Source organism: Equus przewalskii, chromosome 20 (assembly GCF_037783145.1).
Source record: "Equus przewalskii isolate Varuska chromosome 20, EquPr2, whole genome shotgun sequence".
NCBI classification, from domain to species: Eukaryota; Metazoa; Chordata; class Mammalia; order Perissodactyla; family Equidae; genus Equus; species Equus przewalskii.
The window spans coordinates 16,395,507-16,420,461 of record NC_091850.1 but is presented as its reverse complement, the minus strand read 5'-3'; the positions used below and the strand labels follow the sequence as shown (position 1 = coordinate 16,420,461).

The window sequence follows — 24,955 nt, the reverse complement described above, 5'->3', positions numbered from 1 at the left end:
ATTTAAAAACTTTTTAAAACTAACAGCCTCATTTTATTATCTACAAATCTAGATAGCAAATATGAACAAGATGAGGGGACACAGCGCACTGGTGGCCTCTTTGGTTCTAGAAGACCAGCATTAAGTGGTGCAGGTGAGAAGTAAAACTTTATTACTGAATATTAATCATTCATACATGCTTTTGTCTCTAGGATTAGTTAACCTAATATGTATGTTTAAGTGTACTAGGTTGGCTTATGATTTTCTTTGTTTTTTAGATCTATAGGCAAGAATAAATGGACATTTTTGCCTCTCTTATAAAATTTGTACACTGTGGATTATTTCTTCCCCTTTAGCTACCAGTTAATTTGAGATATAAATTATAATTTTGTGTGTGTGAGGAAAGATTGGCCCTGAGCTAACATCCGTTGCCAATCTTCCTCTTTTTGCTTGAGGAAGATGGTCCCTGAGCTAACTTCTGTGCCAGTCTTCCTCTATTTTGTATATGGGATGCCACCACAGCGTGGCTTGATGAATGGTGCGTAGGTCCATGCCCAGGATCTGAACCTTTGAACCTCAGGCCACCAAACTAGAGCATGCGAACTTAACCCCTACATCACTGGGCCATCCCCATAAATTATACTCTTAATTGGAGGAAGGAAAATGAAGTTTGCATTGATTTCAAAGAAAGCATTCTGACTTAGGGAACTTGGAAAAAAAAAACATAATTGTTGGTGAAAAATACTCAAATGTGGATATACTGTGGTATATCCAGACAATGAAGTATTATTCAATACTAAAAAGAAATAAGCTATCAAGCTATGAAAAAGTATGGAGGAACTTTAAATGAATATTACGAAGTGACAAGCCAATCTGAAAAGGCTACATACTGTATGATTCCAACTATATGACATTCTAGAAAAGGAAGAACTGTGGAGACAGTAAAAAGATCAGTGATTTCCAGGAGTTAGAGGGGAGGGATGAATAGGTGGAGCATGGAGGATTTTTAGGGTGGTGAAATTACTTTGTATAATACTACGATGATGGATACATGTCATTGTACTTTTGTCCAAACGCATAGAATGTGAAGCACCATGAGTGAACTGTAATGTAAACTATGGACTTTGAGTGATAATGATGTGTCATTGTAGTCTCATCATTGGTAACAAATGTAGCTCTCTGGTGGGGGATGTTGATAACGGAGGAGGCTATGCAGGTGTGGAGACAGAAGGTTTATGGGAAAATCTCTGTGCCTTCCTCTTAATTTTGCTGTGAATCTAAAACTGCTCTAAAAAAAGAAGTCTTTAAACAAAATGTTCAAATGAGAAAAAGGTTTAAGTTAAATGTATAATTAAGAGATGGATGGATGAGGGGATTAGGAATCCTGAGTAATTACTCAGTGTTTGAAGAGAAATAGCTATATGGTTTATGTGCTTGAGGAGGAGCTGTGTTTTCTCTAAATATTCTGCAAACAATACCTTACAGGTAATGGTGACACTTATCAAAGCAGAAGTTGCAGTGGAAGTGGACGAGGTGAGTTCTTATTTGGTTTACCTATAAGCGGTTAAAATTATTGTAATCCAAGTTTAACTGTTATTGCTTTGAGGAGTATATGCTTTGAGGAGTATTCACTTTGAGGAGTATACATTTGCACAGCCTGTTTTGGAGAGTTATTTAATATTCTCTAATCCAGCAATTCCATTATAGAAATTATATATTGTAGAGATGTATTTGCTCAACACGTATACAGGGGTGTTCCCTGAAGCTTCGTTTATAGTAAGTAACAACTAGAAATCACCTAAAATTCATCAGTAAATAATGGTTAAATAAATAATATAACCATAAAGTGGGATATTGTGCAAATATTAAAGATTGAGATACATCTGTATCTACAAATCCTTATTAAAACAATGTTTTTTAAATCGTGAGATAGTTATTTGGCTTGGTATGGGAATAAAGTTCAGTATATATAATTTTGTACTATGAAAATTTTTTTCAGACTTAGAAATACTTAAATGTCATATAAAAGTTGAAATGCTTTCCAGACTAGTAAAACAATAAAGCTTGTTTGATGTCACTGAAAAATTCTCAGTGATCATTAGTCTGATAACTTTCAAAGTGACAACTACCTTGAACTGCCTTCCACCTCATTTTTGGAATCTTCATTACAGAAAGAGATTATTAATTGCTACTCAAACCATATCTTCTACAAATGCTTGTATCTTGTTTGAAAGAGGATTTCAAGACCTGTGGGCATACAGGACAAGAAAATTAAAGAGCTCACCTATAAATATGTTATATCTAGTTAGCTTTTCAAATCTAATGCAGTCCTTATTCTGTTTTGTGATAGTAACTGAAAGTGGTACAATAGATGACTGGTTGTCTGTAAATCAGAAAGGTAGTGTATAGGAAAGAGTTAACATAACAGGCCTGACTGCTGTTGTTTGAAAGCCCTGCTTACAAGGTTGGCCCTTGCCTGGCATCTAGGAACTTAGATTTCGGGAGGGCTCTCACCACCCTAACTGGTTAAGAGTGACTCACTATGCCCAAACTGTTTGTATAACAATGTGGTTTATGCTGAATACTTGCTTTTTTTCCGGGAGTCTGGAATTTTGGTATGTGTCAGGCATAAAGTGCCTCATTATCAGCTCCTCATAAAAACCCTGCGTACTGAGTCTCTAATGAGCTTCTCTGATAGGCAACATTTCCAGTGTGTTGTTAGAACTCATTGCTGGGGGAGTTAAGCATCAGTGGGACATCAGTGCAAGAGAAAATTATGCCTGGTTTTCTCTGGACTTTAACTAATGCACCTTTTCTCTTTTCTGATTTTGCTCCCTGTCCTTTCGCTGTAATAAGTCATAGCCATGAATATGACTACTATATTCTGTCTTAGCAAATCATTGAACCTGTGAGTGGTAGTAGGAATAGTCCAACACACATGGGTTTTTCGTTTCTTTTAGAAAATACATTGCTTTGCTGAGGAAAACAGGAAAGAGAGCTTAAACAAAAAAATACTATATACCAGGGTCATCTGCAAAACCTCAGCATTTTGAATACTAAGGAAACTTCAAACGTTCAGGATGCCATTTATCTTAATTGTCTCAAGTATTGTTTGTACGAAGAGACTTTAAAGATGTCTGTCTATGTTTAGAACTTGTTCTCTTTGAAGACAAGCAATGAAAATAAAGATATGCACAGCCTTGTATCTTGACTGATTGTCCCTATGGATTTCTTTAATAGGTGGTTACAAAGGTTTAAATGAAGAAGTAATAACAGACTCTGGAAAGAGTAAGTTTTACTTTAGATAAGGTAGTTAATTTTTTATAGTGAGTTCTTTCGCCTTTTGATTTTTAAAAACATTTATCTTTTTTTGGGGTTTGATTCCCTTTAAGATACTTGGAAGTCAGAAGCTGAAGGAGGAGAAGGTGGTGACGTTCAAGGTATATTAATTTTTGTGTGATCCACATGAATGTTTATTGCATTTTAGTAAAAATGCCAAATAATTTAAAAGTAAAGTTAACTTTTTTATTTGAAATGGAAACTTTAATCATAAACATTGTGAAGTTCCATGGTATTTAAAATTTGATTTTGTCAGTTTTTATGTTTTTCTTCTTATTTTTCTTTATTTCTTCTAATTCTTGTAGTGTAAATTCTGTTTTTTATTTAAACTTCAAGGCCCAAAAGTGACCTACATACCACCTCCCCCACCTGAGGATGAGGACTCCATCTTTGCACATTATCAGACAGGCATAAACTTTGACAAATATGATAATATTCTTGTAGAAGTATCTGGACATGATGCCCCACCAGCAATTCTGGTAAGTTTAATAATTATTTCTGTATTGACTATGTAGCAGACTTTAGTTTTAAAATATATGGTACATTTCTGTAAGTTGATAAGAATATAAAAATTCCATCTTTAGTATCAAATATCTTAGGTTGGAAATTTCAAACTGTGTCTACCATCAACAATAGAATTATAATGTCAAAAGGGAGGGTACTATCTTTCGTCCCCACCTCCACAAACCAAGAAGAGAGCTTTATTTAAATTTATTAAAAAGAATACTTTTCCTAGAGAGTCAAGATTTCTGCTTTCTAAGGATGTGAGAAAGTGTGTCTTAGGGGAGTGATTTTCTAAGGAATAGGAGAGCCCCCAGTCCCCTGTTGGTAATCAGCTGTTCTTACTGGTCAGTTATTTATCTCGCACAGGTTTTGAGGGGGCAGAAAAAACATTTGTAGAAACACTGTCCGTAGGAAATACTCCTTAATTCTATCAAGTAATGATATATAGGTTCTGGATATTACTTTTGAGTGGGGATATATTGGTAAAACAGCATTATATATAAAGTGTAATTAACAAAAACTTGAAACTAATTCAAATGGAATATATTTATGGAATGATCTGCATATGATATGGAATTTAATTCCCTTTTTTTTGTTAGACTTTTGAAGAAGCTAATCTGTGTCAGACACTGAATAACAACATTGCTAAAGCTGGTTATACTAAGCTTACTCCTGTGCAAAAATACAGTATTCCTATTATACTAGCAGGACGAGATTTGATGGCTTGTGCTCAAACAGGATCTGGAAAGACTGTAAGTCATTTTCCCGTATGTATTCTGTCCCAAACGCAGACTGTTAAGTGTTTTGAACTTTGCTTCTTCCCAGGTTGGTTGAATCTCTTTTGTTAGATAGAAAAGTTTGTAAATGATTTCAGTGAATGTGATGAATATTCATGTTTTTGCTTCTGTTTTCTGATTTTACTGGGATTTTTATACTTCTGAAGAAAGAATTTTAAACTGTTTCTAGAGTAGTGTTGCAGTTCATAGATGTTTAATCTAAGTATGTGTGTTTAACTTCTTCTGGAACATGGTAGTATTTAAAACAAAATGATTGAGGATCAAAGCACCAGAGGTTATAAAACACAGAGAAAGAGAGAAAAAAATTCATGTAATATAGCTGATAATCACAGTTTTGGAGTCAGGCAGTGAGAAATAGCTATATGCACTGTATGTGGTCCTTACTATCAAATGACTTCAGGTTATTTTAATTCTAAAGAACTCTGATGAAACCAGGTTGGTCCTAGGACTACTCTCTGGAATTTGTCTGTTAAATAGAGTTCCATGAGATAAACCTTAAAGACGATCATTTCCAGGATCATAGAGTCTTGGTTCATACTATTTTAGTCTTAATCAGCCTCCATAGTAGAGTAGAAGGGGCAGTAGGTATAATACTGCAGCTGATGTGTGACTTAAACATGGTTTTGGAGGTAGATTTTAGTGTCTTATTCAATGAGAAGAGTATAGCAGAAAATTTCTCTTGACAGATGTAACTTCAATAAGGGTGATATGTTTAGTAATCCAAATTAATGATTTCCCAATTTTTACTCTGCTTGTGGGCCACTTCTGTCATGCATTTTATTACTACTCCAGAAGCACTCACTTAGAATAACTGCTGAGTGCAGTGATTTCTATCAAGTTATATCTACATTCTTCTCTATAAATAAGTAGTGTTGTTGATTTATTTAGAATCCATGGGTATGTTGTTTTTTTTAAAAGAACTGAAAAAAAAGGGACTGCCCCCATGGTGTAGTGGTAAGTTTGGTACACTGTGCTTGGGCATCCTAGGTTCACAGGTTTGAATCCCAGGCATGGAGCTACACACTGCTTATCAAGCCATGCTGTGGCAGCATCTCACATAGAAAATAGAGGAAGAGTGGCACAGATGTTAGCTCAGGGCTCATCTCCCTCAAGCAGAAAAAAAAGAGGAAGATTGGCAACAGATATTAGCTCAGGGTGAATCTTCCTTACCATAAAAAGAAAAAAGAACTAAAAAATATTTTGAAAGAGTAGATTAACTTTATCAAACATTTTGTGTTAGCTATGAGTATAAAGACCTAGATATTAAAAACTCATTGAAATAAAAATTGTTTTCCTTTCTTATCTTAAATTTACCAGCAAGATGGAAGAAGAATCTAAAGACTATAAAGGACATGAGGAATAGGTTTCCATAGGGAAGGATGATGCAGTATAAATTTGTAAATTATGCAATTTAACTTCTAGGCAGCTTTTCTTCTGCCAATTTTGGCTCATATGATGCGTGATGGAATAACTGCCAGTCGTTTTAAAGAGCTGCAGGAGCCAGAGTGTATTATTGTAGCACCAACTCGAGAATTGATCAATCAGATCTATTTGGAAGCCAGAAAATTTTCTTTTGGGTGAGTACATCTGGAATGGCACTTGCGAACAAGTTTTTCTTTAGAGTTTTTTCTCACTTCTTTTGGGAAGAACTCAGTAATAAGGTACTCATGTAATTAATGTTACTTGATTGAAGTGTACTTTTTCATAATCTTGTTTATGGAATCCATGTTTTTTATTTTTAAAAAGAAACATGCTTATTAAAAATTAGATGATAGCAGAAGTAGAAAGATAAGACAATAGTGAACATATTAGTGTATTTTCTGGCAGTTTTCAATGCGTATTTAAAATATTAACTTAGGGTGTTCCTGATAATTTTCTATTCTTTTACACATAACTTCCATAGTATGGAAAACTGCTTATTTCATTATCATGCCTAATTTTTAATGACTTTAAAAGATTGTTCATGTGTATATATTTTATTTCCTATTTTGGGGCATTTAGGTTGTTTCTAATTTGGGGATACTATAAATAAAACTGTAATGAACAGCCTGCTGTATAAAACTTTTTTATTTTTATGTTTTAAGTATTTCCTCAGAGTAGATTTATAGAAATTTATACAGCAGGCTGTTCATTACAGTTTTATTGTAATGTTGAAAGGTATAAACTTATTTTAAAGCAGCAGTATGTGAGAATGCCAGTTTCACTATACATTTTGGTATTTATATTTAGTATTAGTTATCTATTGCTGCTTAACAAATTACTCTAAAACCTAGTTGCTCAAAACTATAAATATTATCTCAGTTCCTGAGGGTTAGGAATTGGAGAACAATTTAGCTGGGTGCCTTCTGGCTTGGGGTCTCTTATGAGTTGGCACACAAGATGTCTGCCAGGATTGCAGTCATCTGAAAGCTTGACCGGACTTGTCCATGAGGATGCTTGGTTGTCCTTAGCAATGGCAGCTGTCTTCCCTTAGATTGAGTGGTCAATGAGAAAAGAGCAAGGAGGAGGCTGCAATGGCGCATGTATAAAATAGTCTCAGTCACTTTTGCCATATTCTGTTCATCGCTAAACAAGTCACTACGTCTAGCCCATACTCAGGACTAGCTATGTAATTTGCTGGAACTAGTACAAAATGAAAATGCAAGGTCCTTTGTTCAAAAATTCTTGCAAATTTTAAGACAGCAAGTCGAGCATTAAATCAAGCTCGGGTCTCCTCTAAGCTTGGGGCTATGTGTGACTGTGCAGGTTGCACACCTGTGAAGCCAGCCTTGCACACACTTAAGAAGGAAGGGAGTTAGGATCCATATTTGAAGGAAGGAAGGAATATTGAAGAATTTGTGTACATATTTTAAAACCACCACAGTGATCTTCATTTTTTTGTTTTTTTGACGATTAAGAAGTTTAACTACTTTTTTCCTTTGTGAATTATCTGTTTGTTATTTACCAGTTTCTCTATTGGAATCTCAGTATTTTTCTTTACAACTTTTTTAGACCTTTCTATGTAGAAACTGTTAACCTTTATTTTCTATAAATCAGCTTATTTAAAATGAGAGGAAAAAACTAAAATTCTTAAAATCTCTTTAATGTCAAGCTGGATAGATCTTTTGGAAAAAGTAGATGTATATTGCTTATACTAGTGTTTATTTCTGGCTAATCTGCATGTATTATGTTGCTCTTCAGGCTTTTAAATCAAGTAAAAGATAATAGTTTTCTTTTTTAAAGATGAAAATGTGCATGGTAATTTCAGGTAATATGTGTGCACAAAATAAATATTTGTATGTGGATATTTGTTGCAACATTGTGGCAAAAGACTGAAAAATATCTAAATGTCATTTGAGGACTTGTTAAATTATGGTACATTTAGAATAATAATGGTAATAAGTAAGTTATTGAATACTTAGCATGTGCTAAGTTAGGTATTTTATGTATGTTAACTCTTTAGTCCTTACAATAGTGAAAAACAAACACTCCATTTAAAGCAATGAGTTTATTTAATAAAACATAAAATTTTCCCATACTCTTGATCCCCAGTACTTTGATTCTCCTCTTCAGAGTTATCTGCTAATAGCAGTTTCATATGAATTATTATAGAAATAGCTGATGCACATGTATGCACTTTAATCCTCCTGTTGACAAATGATGAAGTACTACGCTGTTGTCACCCTATTTTTTAAATGTTGTTTTTTGGAGGTAATGCTTAATCTAGAACTGTACCCCTTTCTTTTTATGAATGCACAGTATTCTTTTGTATGAGTGGACTAAAATTTTAAGTCTTCTATTGTTAGACACTTGTTTTTCAGTCTTTTGATGCTAAAAATAATGTTGGCAATGAATATTATTGTACAGTCATCTTTGCCTATTTGTGGGGACATATTTGAATGCTAAATTCTTAGATGCGAATTTATTGGGGAAAAGATAAGTTTTTAAATTTTAATAGAGACTAAAATTGTGAAAGGGATTTCTCAGTTTACCCTCATGAGTGCCAATTTCTCTGCACCCTAACATGATATGATCACACTTGAGAAAAAACAGTGTCAGTCTTCACTTGTTTTTCTTTTTAAAGTAGCGTTGAACTTAAAAAAATGTTTAAAAGTCATTTGTATTTTTTATGAACCATTTGTTCATGTTTTGGGCCTATTTTTGTGTGGATGGTGTTTACATTGTTTCTGAAGATCCTTTTATCAGTTAGATTTGCAAAATATTTTTTTTCCCTACCGTTTTTCAACTTCTTCCTGGGATGAATTTAATTTTTTTTTTCCAGATAGTTGAATGTATCAGTTTCTTACGGATTTCGTTTTATATCTTTTTTTTTTTTTTTAAAGATTTTATTTTTCCTTTTTCTCCCCAAAACCCTCTGGTACATAGTTGTCTGTTCTTAGTTGTGGGTCCTTCTAGTTGTGGCATGTGGGATGCCACCTCAGCGTGGCTTGATGAGCGGTGCCATGTCTGTGCCCAGGATTCAAACCGGCGAAACCCTGGGCCGCCCAGGCAGAGCATGCAAACTTAACCACTCGGCCACGGGGCTGGCCCCTCGTTTTATGTCTTGTTAGAAAGAAATGTCTAATTTTCAAATAACTAGAAAATGACATTTATTTTTCTTGTCAATAGGACTTGTGTAAGAGCTGTTGTTATATATGGGGGAACCCAGTTGGGGCATTCAATTCGACAAATAGTACAAGGCTGTAATATATTGTGTGCTACTCCTGGGAGACTGATGGATATCATAAGTAAAGAAAAGGTAGGCCCTAGAGGGATAACAGAGTTGTGGGATTGATTAATTTTTTTGTATGGAAATTGGAAAGAATGGTTCAGAGATAGATACATTTGTTAGAGCACCATTTATATATTAGGCCCTCATCAGATTCTTTTATGATTTTTCATATAATTCTTAAAATAATCCAAACAGGAAATAAATAGTATTTTCCATTTTATAATGGGAAACAAACTAAGTGAGATTATGTACTTTACTTAAAAATCCCTCAGTTAACTCTAGTAAGTAGTGGAGCTAGGGTTAGAATGTGGTTCTGATTCCAGAATCCATATCCTATACCCCACTACACTAGGAGAAAAATGCTGTAAGTGCTTTTAGCTAGTTTAGTGTATGTCTTAATGAAATATTTTTTCCCTGAAAGAAAGCCTTTGTGGTATCAGTAATTTCATATCCTGTTTTAGCATGGGAGTGATATTAGCCAGGGTTGTTAATTTTCTAAGTCTTTAAAAAGAGGTTTTAGGACTATGTACTTACTTTAGGTATTCGCATACCACATTATTATGTCTCTAAATCATTATTTAAACTCACTTTCGTGAACCTGATTTGCTTTTTTAGGCTCTTCTCTAAAGGGGTTCCTCAAAACATGTTCTTTCTGCATAAAGGCACTTTTCTTAGGATACTTGTTAATAGTATCCAGAGAAATCCACCTTGATTTCTCACTAACCATCTTCCATGGTGGTACTAAAGTCACTTGTTTCCTTTTTCAAATGTGTGCTTATATTTATAGAAATAAGTGTTCATGCATAGGTAAGAGAAGTTTCCTAGTTATTCCTGAGTGATTAGAGAATGGAGAATTTATTAAGGATTTAAAGAAGTTAGAAATAAATTTACCCGTTATAAGACTTTGAATATGTCATGCTGATAGGAAATTTTATTTCTTACATTAAAGAATCTGACTTTACCAGTTAACAGTCTAGATCGGCCTTGTTCAATACAGTAGTCACTAGCCACATGTGGCTATTTAAATTTAAAAAATGATAAATTAAAAATGCGTTTCTTCAGGCACAGTAGCCAAGTTTCAAGTGCATAATAGCTATATGTCACTAGTGGCTAAGGTATTAGACAGTGAAGAAATAGAATTTTTAAGTAATTGCAGATCTGTCGTGTAGTATTGATCTAGATGTCTTGGTTTCTTTTAGTCTTATAAAATGCTTTATAACAGAAAATTGAGAACTGAAATGAGCATCAGTAGTATTATCTAAGCATAACAATTTTCATCATTTTATACATTGATTTCTAATCTTCATGGTTAAGAATATATTAACAGTTGGAATTGTAGACAATATTTTAGTTTAATATATTAACTAGAATGCATTTTCTGCTCTAACCCTTGAAAAATACCGTTTAAGATTGGTCTCAGACAAGTCAAGTATTTAGTTTTGGATGAAGCTGATCGCATGCTGGATATGGGTTTTGGACCAGAAATGAAGAAATTAATTTCCTGCCCAGGAATGCCATCAAAGGAACAGCGTCAAACCCTTATGTTTAGTGCAACTTTTCCAGAAGAAATTCAAAAGTAAATTTTTTTTCTTCTTTAAAGTAATTGTTATGTACATGAATGCTTTTGTGGAAGGAGAAGCAATGTGAATATCCTATTTTTGAGAGCTTTTTTTTTTTTAACTTAAGATTTTAACACAGGTAGTTCGAAAAGTAGATGTATTCCTAAAAAGTTTACCATATTCTTCGTTTTCTTACCTTTATTCCTGCCTTTGCATTACTATCGCATTTTATTAAAATGTGTATGTGTATGGGTCTTACAGAGCAGCACTTAGCTGTAAGCACTTAGCTAGGCTTTAATAAGTGCTTGCTATATGAAGTTATTTTTATAATTGTGCCTTCCCTTCAAACCAAAATTATAGAGCTTGGAAGAATTGGGCCTTTGGTAGAAAATTCACATACTCATTGTTGACAAGTATTTGAGTATCATACTGTATACTAGGTCTTCTGGTGAATTCTGAGATTAGGGTGATATATCCCTCGTAGAATGATGACTCTTCTTCCTGCCTCCTGGTCCTTTGGCCACAGGGAACCTGAAGCGCCCAGAATGGCAGCTTTAGCTTATAATTCAGTAAGACTCTTGTTTTCTCTGGTGGAACTGTTCTCTCTTTGGGAACCAAGATCTCCAGACCTGCAGAACTTATACTTATGAGGGGACGGGAATCACAGATTTCCCATGTGGGTCATTGAGAGTGATGGTAAGTGGACCACTGTTGCTTGGATCCCTTGGTTCCCAGAACCATGCACCATATAAAGATCTTTGATTCAAGGAGTTACTGTGTTTTGTTGAATGATGTACCATCCTCATAAAGAATACTTTCAAGCTGGCCCTTCAGCTATTCTTTCAGTGGATGGTTTGAATTTCTGTCAGGCTGGCAGCTTCTGGGTATTGTGGTATGATATGACTTGTGGACCCTGTGGTTATGGGCTCACTCCAATACCTCCTTGGCTGTAAAGTGGGTCCCCAATCTGATAGGATGTTATGTGGGGTCAAACACTTCGCAAGCCCTCAGATAGTGGTGCTGGCTAGCAATTTGTTTTACTTATTAGGTGCTTTAAAAAGTCTGCTGTAAAGTTAAAAAGAGCTCTTTATTGGAGTGACATTAGCATCATGGTGGAGTGAGCTCTCCTGGTAATCTCTCCCCTCTACCATACAATGAAAAAGACATTCAGAGGACATCCACACAACGCAGAAGATTGAGAGACCCACGAAGCCACCTGTCAGAGGGTGGAGAGGCTGGACCCCCCACCCTATCTGGAGGAAGTGGAATGGGGTAAGAGGAAACTTCCCTCTCTCCCAAAAAGACTGTGATCTGGGAATGTGTGCAGCCTCTCAGAGGGAAGAAGAGAGGAGGGGATGTTCATTCGCGTGAACATCAAAGATTCCCGAGGGCGCTAACAGCCTAGAGGGACGCCCTCTACCAGAGTGAAAGTTATCGCAGGGGGTGACCTCATCAAACCAACGCCCCAGGAGAGCAGATAGCAAGAGCAGAGCGAGTAAGCCCGTGAAAGCAAACAGAAGAAAGTGCCACTCCCCCCGCCCGCCAAGCACCAGCTCCAGTGCCTGGGATCCTGGTGGAATGCAAAAGGCTCAGAGTACGTGGCTCTTGACCCCCACCCAGTGGTGATAGGTGGTAACTACAACCAAATAATATCACAGTGTGCAAAAACAGAGCCATGCCCTCTAGCAGTATCAAAAATTATATTAAATCTTCAGAAGGAAAATGACAAGTACCCAGAAATCAGTCCTGAGGACACAAATATGTAATCTAAATAACAGAGAATTCAAAATAGCTGTCATTAAAAAAACTGAGTGAGTCAAAAGAGAAACAATTCAAGTTCAGGAGCTACTTCACAAAAGAGATTGAAACTATAAAGAAGAATCAATTAGAAATATTGGAGATGAAAGACACAATGGATGAGATAAAACAAAATATGGATTCCCTGAATGCTCTAGCGGACATCATAGATAAGCGAATCAGCATAATTGAGGATAGACATGTTGAAATGCTCCAGATGGAGGAGGAGAGAGACCTAAGGCTGAAAATAAATGAAGAAAGTCTCCGAGAAATAGCCTACTCAATTAGGAAATGCAACATAAGAATTATAGATATTCCAGAAGGAGAGGAGAAAGAGAATGGAACTGAAAGCTTATTCAAAGAAATAATAGCAGAGAACTTCCCAAACCTGGAGAAGGAAGTAGAAATCCATGTGGAAGAGGCTCTGAGATCTTCTAAATATGTCAATGTAAAAAGACCTACTGCAAGGCATATAGTAGTGAAACTGGCAAACATGAATGGCAAAGGAAAACTACTAAGGGCAGCAAGGCAGAAGAAAATAACCTACAAAGGAACCCCGGTCAGACTTTCAGGAGATTTCTCTGCAGAAATCTTACAGGCTGGGAGAGACTGGAATGACATATTCAAATCTTTGACAGACGCAAACTTTCAGCCACGGATACTCTATCCAGTGAAAATATCCTTCAGATATGTTGGAGAAATAAAAATTTTCCCATAAAAATTTTTAAAAATTTTAATTAAAATTTAAATAAAAGCTAAAAGAGTTCATAGCTGTGAGCCCCCCCCCCCCCCCGCCAAGAAAGGATCAAGAAGGCCCTCATACCTGAAAAAAAATGGAGAAAGGGGTTAAAAAGCATAGAATGAGATAAATAGGTAGACAAAATCAGAAAATTGTAGCTGTACATCAGAACAAGTTAGCAAGTACTCAAGTATAGCATTAAGGATAAAGGGAAGGAAAACAACAAAAACAGAGATAATCTTGTCATTTTAACCATAACCTCACAACACAAGGTGGAATAAGATGTGAGAAAAACAACATAAGAGGGGAAGAGGAAAGGGACTGAATGGGTTTAATCTAAGGAAATAAGAGGCCATCAGAAAATGGACTATCTTATCTATGAGACTCTGAATACAAACCTCATGGTAACCACTAAAGAAAAAAGCAGAACAGAATAATAAAGAAGGATAAAACAAAGAAACACAACATAAAAAACTACGTAACTCAATTAGGAGACCAAAATACACAGGACAAGAAACAAAGGAAATGCAGGAGAACTGGCAAACTAGTGATAATATGGCAGCATTAAGCCCTCATATATTGATAATCACCCTAAATGTAAATGGATTGAATTCTCCAATAAAAAGACACAGAGTGGTGAGATGGATTAAAGAACAAGACCCAACAATATGCAGCCTCCAGGAAACACAGCTCCAATGACAAACACAGGCTCAGAGTCAAGGGATGGAAGACAATACTCCAAACTAATTGCAAACGAAAGAAAGCAGGTGTTGCAATAGTTATATTGGACAAAGTAGACTTCAAGATAACACAGATTGAGACAAGAAGGGACAGTATGTAATGATCAAAGGGACATTCCACCAAGAGGATATGACACTGTGCACCCAACACAGGAGCACCAACGTACATAAAGCAACTATTAACAAACCTAAAAGGAGATACTAATAATAGCACAATAATAGTAGGGGACCTCAGCACTCCACTCACATCAATGGATAGATCATCTAGGCAGAAAATCAAGGAGGAAACAGTGGAATTAAACGAAAAGCTAGACCAGTTGGACTTCATAAGCATATATAGAACACTCCATCCAAAAACAGCAGAATACACATTCTGCTTAAGTGCACATGGAACATTCTCAGGGATAGATCAAATGCTGGGAAACAAGGCAAGCGTCAATATAAGAAGATTGAAATAATAACAAGCGTCTTTCCCAATCACAATACTATGAAGCCAGAAATTAATTACAAGAAAAAAGCTGCGAAAGGGACAAAGATGTGGAGACTAAACAACATCCTGTGGAACAACCAATGGATCATTGAAGAAATGAAAGGAGAAATAAAAAAATATCTGGAGACAAATGAAAATGAATACATACCATCCCAACTCATATGGGATGCAGCAAAAGTGGTACTGAGAGGGAAATGCATCACAATACAGGCTCACCTTGACAAACAGGAAAAATCCCAAATAAGCAGTCTCAAACTACACCTAACTGAATTAAAAAGAACAAAGCCCAAAGTCAGCAGAAGGAGAGAAGTAAAAAATCAGAGCAGAAATAAATACAGTTGAAACAAAAAAGGCAGTAGAAAGGATCAATGAAACAAGGAGCTGGTTCTTTGATAAGGTGAACAAAACAGAAAAACCCCTTGCCGGACTTAACAAAGAAAAAAAGAGGGAAAGCTCAGATAAATAAAATTAGAAGTGAAAGAGAAGAAATAACAACAGATACCACAGAAACACAAAGCATTATAAGACAATACTATGAAAAACTACATGCCAACAAAATGAGCAATCTAGAGGAAATGGATAAATTCTTAGACTCTTACAATCTCCCAAAGCTGAATCAAGAAGAAATAGGTAATTTGAATAGACCAGTCATAAGTAAAGAGATTGAAACAGTAATCAAAAGCATCCCAATAAATAAAAGCCCAGGACCAGATGGGTTCCCTGGAGAATTCTATCAAACTTTCAGAGAGGATTTAATAAGTGTCCTTCTCAAGCTATTCCAAAAAATTAGGGAAGATGGAACACTTCCTAACACATTCTGTGAGGCCAACATCACTCTGATCCCAAAGACTGACAAGGACAACACAAAAAAGGAAAACTGCAGGCCAGTAATACTGATGAACATAGATGCAGAAATCCTCAACAAAATATTGGCAACCGGAATACAGCAGTACGTCACAAAGATCATACATCATGATCAGGTTGGATCTATAGCAGGGACACAGGGATGGTTAAACGTCCACAAATCAATCAGTGTGATACACCACATTAACAAAATGAGGAATAAAAACCATGTGATCATCTCAGTAGACACAGAGAAAGCATTTGACAAGATCCAACAGCCATTTATGATAAAAACTTTTAACAAAATGGGGGTAGAAGGAAATTACCTTAACATAATAAAGGCCGTGTATCACAAACCCTCAGCGAACATCATGCTCAATGGGGAAAAACTGAACGCCATCCCTTTGAGAACAGGAACAAGACAAGGGTGCCCACTCTCACCACTCTTATTTGACATTGTACTGGAGGTTTTGGCCAGAGCAATTGGGCAAGAGAAAGAAATAAAAGAGGTCCAAACAGGGAGTGCAGAAGTGAAACTCGTGCTGTTTGCAGATGGCATGATCCGTTGGAATCCATTGGAAAACTTAGAAATAATTAGCAGCTACAGTAAAGTTGCAGGGTACAGAATCAGCTTACAAAAATCAGTTGCATTTCTATACTCTAATAACAGACTTACAGAAAGAGAACTCGAGAATGCAATTCCCTTTATAGTCATAATAAAAAGAATAAAATATTTAGGAATAAATTTAACCAAGGAGGTGAAGGAATTATACAGTGAAAACTACAACACATTATTGAAAGAAATAGATGGTGATATAAAGAGATGGAAAAAGATTCCATGTACATGGATTGGAAGAATAAACGTAGTTAAAGTGTCCATACTACCCAAAGCAATCTACAGATTCAATGCAATTCCTATCAGAATCCCAATGACATTCTTCATGGAAATAGAACAAAGAATCCTAAAATTCACTTGGGGCAACAAAAGACCCTAAATTGCTAAAGCAATGCTGAGAAGTAAGAACAAAGCTAGAGCCATCACAATCCCTGACTTCAAAATGTACTACAAAGGCATAGTAATCAAAACAGCATGGTACTGGTACAAAAATAGGCACACAGATCCATGGAACAAAACTGAAAGCCCAGAAATAAAACCATATATCTACAGACAGCTGATCTTTGACAAAGGTGCCAAGAACAATGGAGAAAAGATAGTCTCTTCAGTAAATGGTGTTGGGAAATCTGGGCAACCACTTGCAAAAGAATGAAAATAGACCATTATCTCACACCATCCACAAAAATAAGCTCAAAATGGATCAAAGACTTGAAGTCCTGAAACCGTAAAACTCCTGGCAGATAATATAGGTAGTACATGCTTTGACATCAAACTTAAAAGGATCTTTTCGAATACCATGTCTTCTCAGACAAGGGAAACAAAGGAAAAACAAGTAGGACTTGATCAGACTAAAGAGCTTCTGCAAGGCAAAAGAAACTAGGATCAAAACAAAGAGACAACCCACAATTTGGGAGAAGATATTTGCAAATCACATATCTGACAAGGGATTAATCTCCGTAATATGTAAGGAACTCACACAACTCAACAACAAAAAAGCAAACAGCTCGATCAGAAAATGGGCAGAGGATATGAACAGACATTTCTCCAAAGAAGATATACAGATGGCCACTAAAAACATAAAAAGATGTTCAACATCACTAATCATCAGGGAAATGTAAATCAAAACTAAGCTAAGATACCACCTAACACCTGTTAAAATGGCTATAATCACTAAGACAAAAAATAACGAATGTTGGAGAGGGTGTGGAGAAAAGGGAACTCTCATACATTGTGGTGGGAATGCAAACTGGGGCAGCCACTATGGAAAACAGTATGGAGATTCCTCAAAAAACTAAAAATAGAAATACCGTATGACCCAGCTATCCCACTGCTGGGTATCTACCCAAACAATTTGAAATCAACAAACCAAAGTAACATATGTACCCCTATGTTCACTGCAGCACTGTTCACAATAGCTAGGACATGGAAACAATCCAAGTGCCCATTGACTGATGATTGGATAAAGAAGATATGGTATATATATTCAATGGAATGCTACTCAGCCATTAGAAGAGACGAAATCATCCCATTTGCAGTGACATGGATGGAGCTGGACGGTATTAGGCTAAGTGAAATAAGGCAGACTGGGAAAGACAGACACCATATGATTTCACTCACATGTGGAATACAAACAAATACATGGACAAAGTAAACAGTTCAGTGGTTACCAGGGGAAGGGGAGTGGGGTGTGGGCACAGAGAGTGAAGGGGAGCACTTACATGGTGTTGGAAAAGAAATAATGTACAACTGAAATTTCACAATGATGTAAACTATTATAAACTCAATTAAGGAAGAAACCACATTAGAAAAAAAAATAAAGAGCTCTTTATGGAGGAAAAAGTCTAAATCTTAAGAAGGCATTTGGCCACTTGGCAAGATCTTTTTCTTTGTTAGTGGTACATAAAATAAGTTTTTTATATTTAAAAGATGTCTTATATTTGCAATGGTGTATCTACATTCCCATCATCATGTTTGGTAATTTATATTAGGTAGGGAATTACCTACCTAATTAGCAGGTAATTTTCCTGCTGCCTATCTCTACTTTTTGATTTACCCTGAAATAGAAAAGTATTTGGATATTGACCAGCCAAAATGACTAAATGTGTACTATCATCAGTCAGTAATATTTGTTGAGGACTTTTTATGAGTCATATTTGATTAAATGCCTTGGGGGGATATATGGTAAACAAGATAAGAGTCCCTGACCTTGAGCTGTTTTATGTTCTTGAATTCCTCATGACTTGTTAATTCCTCCAGTGTTTGCTTTTTATTCTGTCTAAAGTCCAGTTTTCTTTTCTTTCTTTCTTTTTTTTTTGTGAGGAAGATTAGCCCTGAGCTAACATCTGCTGCCAATCCTCCTCTTTTTGCTGAGGAAGACCGGCCCTGAGCTAACATCTCTGCCCATCTTCCTCCACTTTATATGTGGGACGCCTGCCACAGCATGGCTTGCCAAGCGGTGCCATGTCCATACCCGGGATCCAAACTGGTGAACCCTGGGCCGCTGAAGCGGAACATGCGAACTTTACTGCTGTGCCACCAGGCCGGCCCCTAAAGTCTGCTTTTCTCATTCTGCCTGTTGCTGAACCATAGCAGCATCCATTTCCTTGGCTTGCTCTTCTACCTGTAACTCTCCCAAACTTATTACTTGTATCCTTGATCTCTCTCCTGAGTTCCAGACTTTCAGATTTAACTCTTTAGGAATGTTTTTCCTTTTAGATTGATTACCAGTAACTCACGTTCATCACATCCAAAATTGAACCTGTTCTTCAGCTCTCTCCTTTCTAATTTTCCGTATTGGCATCATGGTCTTTCTAAGCCAAAATCCTCTGAATCATGTTGATTCCTCCCTCATGCTCCTTTAACTTTCTACCCTTTAAAAATATTCAGCATAGCAGTTATCTCTAAAATATTTCAAATATGTTAGTTTCTTCTCTATTTCCCATCTTAATTTGAGTCCTTTTGGGTTTCCCTCTGCTCCTTGGCAGTAGCTTTCTAACCTGTCTCCCTGGCTCTAGTCTCCCTTTTGGGTGTGTAATGATTCCAAAATAAAGTCTGATCCTTATGGATATTTATTCAAAATAAACCCTCCCATGTCTTCCCATCTCCACAAACTAACCAACTTTCAAATTCTTTTACACATGGCATAGTCTGTCGTCTGTTAAGACTCTTCCTGTTGGGTGAGCAAGCCAAATTCTGTCCTTCCTCATTATTCTTGTCTCTTCTTTCCTTCAGTGTAGAAGCCCATTACCCAGTCATCACTGTTCCACATTCTTCCCTGCTGCTTTCTTAGATCAATCTTCAAACTTGAAGGCTTTTCCAAATAGACATCATTTTATCCATTTCTTGTCAATGTATCTCATGAAAGAAACTATTTAAAACACTTTGCATTCTTGGAATATAGTAAATGTTCAGTAGATGTTAACTATTCTAAAACTAGATTATTAAAGCATAAGATATTAAAATATTTAATATATAATTAAAATAAGTAAATATTAAAATATAATTAAATATTTTTAAATTATAGTAATTACTTTTTATATAACTACGTTTATCCTACTAGATGTGAGCACTTCAGAGGCAGAGACCATCATATTCATCTTTGTACTCCCAGTACCTTGTACCATGTATGCCTGACACAAGGCACTTCTTGTATGTTTTAGTGAATGAAAAGGATGATGGACAATATAGAACTGCAGATAATTTCAATGTTTGTGCCTGGATGAGAGGGTTGTTGACTCTAGAAGGAGGTATATCAAAAAGAAGCTTTTATTTTTCTTTTATGGTAAGAGAGCAGGTGAAGGGAAAGAAGAATCAGTGATTTATTAAGATTCTGGATATGCTGAGTTTGAACTATTTTCGTGATATTCTAGAAGGCAGCTAGAAAATAAGAGGCTCCTACATAGGAGCGAGGAGGACTGAAGATAGATTTGGACCTCCCTTTTTATCCCAGAAAACTAGCTCTCTCAATGGCAATTCCCCTTCTCCCCTCCCCCGTGTTTCTGGGTGATCTGAAGCGGGGCTTCTTAATTGTATGCTGTCAGTGAGTTGTGTGTGTCAGTGAGTTGTGTGTGTGTCGAGATGCTGATGCCCTCCACTTTTGGGGTGAGCATATGCAGCCTTGTGTGGCCTACCCCCTAGACCCTTCACCTTGTGTCTCATTTTTTTTGCCAAATTGTGCTTTACAAATATCATCATTCTCTTTGTGTGTCATGACGTGAAAAGCACTGCTTATAAACGTTCATTTGAAGTATAGTAATTTAACAAGTAATATTTTTAGAAAACAACTCCTAGCAATAACATATATAAAAGCAGTGAGTGAAAAAGAGAATTTTTGGCATAGGCTTGCATTTCAATTTTTAATAAAAATTGCTGCTTATTGTAGTCTGATACTTAGTTTAGCATACTTGTTTATTATTATTATATACACATCTTATATAGTTTTGCATGGTCAGCGCATACACTTGAAATTACTGTATCCATAATTTGACACACACTTTTTCACTAGCAGTTGTTTTGTATTTTGCAAAATCTTAACATTTTTTTTACTGATCTTTGAAAATAGTACTTGGATGATATAAGTATTCACCTTATTACAGCTGTTATAATCTGTCTAATTAATATTGAAGTAACACTTGTAGGAATTCAGTGAATATTTATTAATGGAAGAGGATAAGTTAAGGAATAATCTTTTGTTTTTCAAGGTTGGCTGGGGAGTTTTTAAAGTCGAAATACTTGTTTGTTGCTGTTGGACAAGTGGGTGGAGCATGTAGAGATGTTCAGCAGACCATTCTCCAAGTTGGCCAGTACTCAAAAAGAGAAAAACTTGTCGAAATTCTACGAAACATAGGTATCTTACATTAATTTAATTCTTTTTTTATCATAATTTTGACTTTTAAAAAATGACTAGTTAAAAAAATTACTCTAAGAATTGTTTGGCATGAGTTTTAGTAAGTTTTTATTTCCTTTCTCTAAACTTCTTTTTAAAAATGGTTTTATGATTCAATTTTCTGTGTAAATTATATAGCATTATAGTCCTTTCTCCTCCATAAATGTTAAAAATAGGAAGGATTTGAGACTTGGTTTAATAATGTTTGACTGAAAGCTATTCAGCAGGAATATATATTTTTCTGTTTTAGAAAATAAAAATGTAATATATCTTGACATCAAGCTCTATTTATTCCACCAAAAGTGAGTTCTCTTATATTTATACTTCCCAGTGTTTGCTTCCTAAGACTTCCCTTATTTATAGATTGAAAGAATTTTAGAGAGGGAAGGGACTTTAAAAATCTAGTTCTCGTCCTTCACAATACTAGTGAGGAATCTCTCCCTCACCCCTCCCAAAACAATTTTTATAGAAAGTCATATTTCTTTGTGTGATTGAAATAGCCTTAGTTTTTGCCTGGAAATAAAAATTTCTAATATGACCATTTTAATATCTTTTAGTTATCTCATAGGCTAAGTGTACTTACATATGGTCCATTCCCCCTGTCCTCCATTTTACCAATTCTGTTTCAGTTTGAATGTCAGTGTTGGGATAGGGGAATGAGAAGACAAGAAACCATCTAATTTCCAAGTGCAAAAAAAAAGGAAAGGAAGTTGATTTAGAAAACGCTTTTTAAAGGCTCTTAGTCTTCAGTTTTCTACTGAGTTTTATTAAAAAAAAGTTTTAAAACCAAATACTCATCTTGAGTTTGAGAAATGTTATTGGTTTGCTTCATCATATGTTTCATAACATGTACTATAGCATGTAAAATAAAAATAATAACTGTTATGAGCCACATACTGTTCTGATTGTCTTACATGTGTTAGCTCATTTAATTTTCAGAACAACTTTCTGAGTCAGGTTTTGTTATCCCCATTTTAAGAATGAGGACACTGAAACCACAGAGAGGTCAAGTAACTTGCGCATATTAATTGAAGCTTCAGATGCAGAAGAGAGAAGCAATATATGGTTTTGCTCAAATTAGAGCACATTTCTATTCTAAACACCTTAAGATTTTTTATATATGAATTTGTGGAATAGAGTTTATTTTGAGAATAATCCTAATGAAGGCAGTTTCTCAAAAGTACTAGTTTGCCTTTGAGAAACCTTTCAGATCAGTGTATGAGCACTATTGGTATACTTCTGTATTATTTGAACTGTTAAATTTCTTGTGAAAGTTTACAGGTCATTGCTCTCTTATTGCTATTTTTTTTTCTTTTTTACTTTGTGTGGAATATCCATCCAGAAGGAGTTTATCCTTCTGTAGCTTATAGCACAGCCTTTGGGCAAGCATTGAAAGAAAACAACTGTGTGTAGCTGTCAGAGACTTAATGATTGTGGTTAATTTATTACTGATAATTGTTAAATATGGAAGATCTGATGTGGGATCATCATAATAATGCTAGTAACAAGGAAATTTGCTTGTTTCTGTGGCATGTAAAATAAAGGTAATAAAACCATTCCAAAGAAATTATAGATGGAGCCAGCCCCATACCCTAGTGGTTACGTTTGGCATGCTCTGCTTTGGCAGCCTGGGTTCAGTTCTCAGCCATGGACCGATAGCAACTCAGTGGCATCCATGCTGTGGTGGCAACCCACATACAAAAATTATAGACAAAATTTCTCTCATGATGATGATTAAGCCTATTTTCAAAGAAGTATGTGAATGTTACTTGATGTGAATATCCTGTGTATGAAAATGTGTAGATACAATTTTTCATACCAAAAATATCAAGTAAATAGATTCAGTAAGTGTAGAATAGGATCTAGTCATCTGTATTTTACAAAATGCTGTAAGTCTGATGTACATCCTAGTTGAGAACCACTGGCCTCGAAGATGCTAGATTCAAGTTAAGAGAGAAGTAAGGTTGTAGCCAAATATTTTAAATAATAAGTGAAATTATGATTGGCAACACTATACTTCTGTATCAGGCAGTGTACCTTCAGGCCTCTGAAAATATAGAAAAACTCTATAGAGTTAAGATTTCTTAAGTTTTGGTTGGTGTTTCTCCTGAAGGTAAAAACCTATTATGAACAGCAAAAGAATTTACACATCTCCAGGGACTTTCCACAAATGATACATTTTTGAAATGTATTAACAAGATTTTACCTATGCATTTTAACGTGGGGCAAGCTTTGTGTCTCCTATGATTGGACAACTCTTGCCATGCAACTCTTAAAAATAGTAACACATCAAACAAGCCTAGTTATTTTTAGCCTCTCTTTTATTTTATAACAACCCTTTTTACTTTTCCTGGGGTTCTCTGGAAAATCTCAAAGGTAGGTTAGGTGGATTTCTTTTTCTAAATTTATGGTCTGATCTTAAAAAGGCAAAAACGAAGAGTTGAGTATTTGATAAATGTAGGACCATTGGTGTCTGAGAAACAATACTTGGTTACCAATTTAATTGAAGTGACAATAAAATATTTAAAAATCAGTGTAGAAGGTAATGTGATTGTAAAGAATAAAGATCTTTGGCTTTTGGGTTTTTTCCTTCTTTAAATAATCAAAGACGTAATAATGTCCACAGAATCTCTACTAGATAGACTCATTACAAGGAAGAGAAAGAATAACCTTTACTATTATAAGTAAAGGCATTAAACAGTAAATCAAGAAGTAGTTCTGTCCAAAGTGAATTTTGTAAAATTTTAACACATTTCATAGTTTCCATTAAAACTCACATGTTATAAATCAGTGCAAATAAAATTCAGTTTTCCAAGTTTTGTCCTCTTCATTGTACTCTTTAATATTCTAGAGCACGTGGACACTTGCACTTGCTGTTCTCTCTGCCCAGAATGTAGAGGCTCATGGGGGACTCTCTTCTGTTTTTTTTGAGCACATCAAGAACACCCATGCTTCAGAACCTTTATATTTGTTCTTCCCTCTGCCTGGTAATGCTCTTTCCCCAGATAGCTGAATAATTCACTATCTTATTTTATTCATGTCTCTACTGAGATGTCATCTAATTGGAGAGGGTACATTTAAAGTAACCTTCTTGGGACTGTTTATCCTGCTGAGTTTTTCCTTTTTAGGACTTATTATATAATATTTGTTTACTGTTTGCCTCCCAACAATGAGAACAGGGCCTTTGTTTTATTGCTGTATTTCCAACACCTAGAGTAGTTACTGGCATCTACTAGGCACTAAATATTTGTTGAATAAATGAAGCCAGCTGATAGAGAGATGGGGGAAAGGAATTATGAACAATAGTGCATTCTTCCTTCCATTAAGGCTATAAATTAGAATCTTTCCTGTCTAACATAGTATAGGAAAATTCCTTGTGTGGAAAAATCTCTGGCTTATGCTTGAATTTCTACTAGTTAAATACTTTAAGCTAACAGATATTCTTTAATGTGTTAAGACCTTGAAATAATGTTATTTAATTTTCTGTATGTGTCAGATACTTTGGGGATTAAAGGATTTGAATTAAGAGATAAAGTTGGCACCTGGAATATTGTAGAGTTTGTCAGCTCTGGTTTGGGTGCTGTTATTATAAATACCTTGGGCAGTCAAGGCAGAATGAAGGATTATCTTGGGAGATAAAAAGCAAAGGTATTTATTTATATAGAGGGAAATGAAGGGCCTGAGACAAATTTGAAATCACTAAGAATTGGCAGATAGATATAATTTATCTTTCCCTAAGGCTCTACTTTCTGGTGTTGGTCTGGGAGGGCAAAGGGCAAGCTAATTGTTTTAGTCCCTAAAGTAGGAAAACTGTCCTTGTCTCTTTATCTTTGACATTCATCTATTTAGGAAATATTTCTTTTCCTATTCCCTACCAGACCTGGGTCTGGGTGCTGGGAATACAGTAGTGGATGAGGCAATTTCCTACTCACCCTGCCCTTTTTTCCTTTTCCTAA

At 35.6% G+C, this 24,955-nt stretch overlaps 1 protein-coding gene across 13 annotated transcripts in view; it reads left to right on the top strand.

Moving 5' to 3' along the window:
* The window catches only part of DDX4 (DEAD-box helicase 4), a 75,490-nt gene that overhangs the window by 48,053 nt on the left and 2,482 nt on the right, over positions 1 to 24,955 (top strand). For all 13 annotated transcript variants that reach the window (XM_070587568.1, XM_008534131.2, XM_008534134.2 and 10 more), the window contains 10 exons: positions 53 to 133; positions 1,465 to 1,512; positions 3,220 to 3,267; positions 3,372 to 3,419; positions 3,655 to 3,797; positions 4,422 to 4,574; positions 6,042 to 6,196; positions 9,228 to 9,357; positions 10,740 to 10,906; positions 20,815 to 20,960. In XM_070587568.1, coding sequence (XP_070443669.1) covers positions 53 to 133; positions 1,465 to 1,512; positions 3,220 to 3,267; positions 3,372 to 3,419; positions 3,655 to 3,797; positions 4,422 to 4,574; positions 6,042 to 6,196; positions 9,228 to 9,357; positions 10,740 to 10,906; positions 20,815 to 20,960 — 1,119 coding nt within the window. The remainder of the gene's footprint in view (positions 1 to 52; positions 134 to 1,464; positions 1,513 to 3,219; positions 3,268 to 3,371; positions 3,420 to 3,654; positions 3,798 to 4,421; positions 4,575 to 6,041; positions 6,197 to 9,227; positions 9,358 to 10,739; positions 10,907 to 20,814; positions 20,961 to 24,955) is intronic.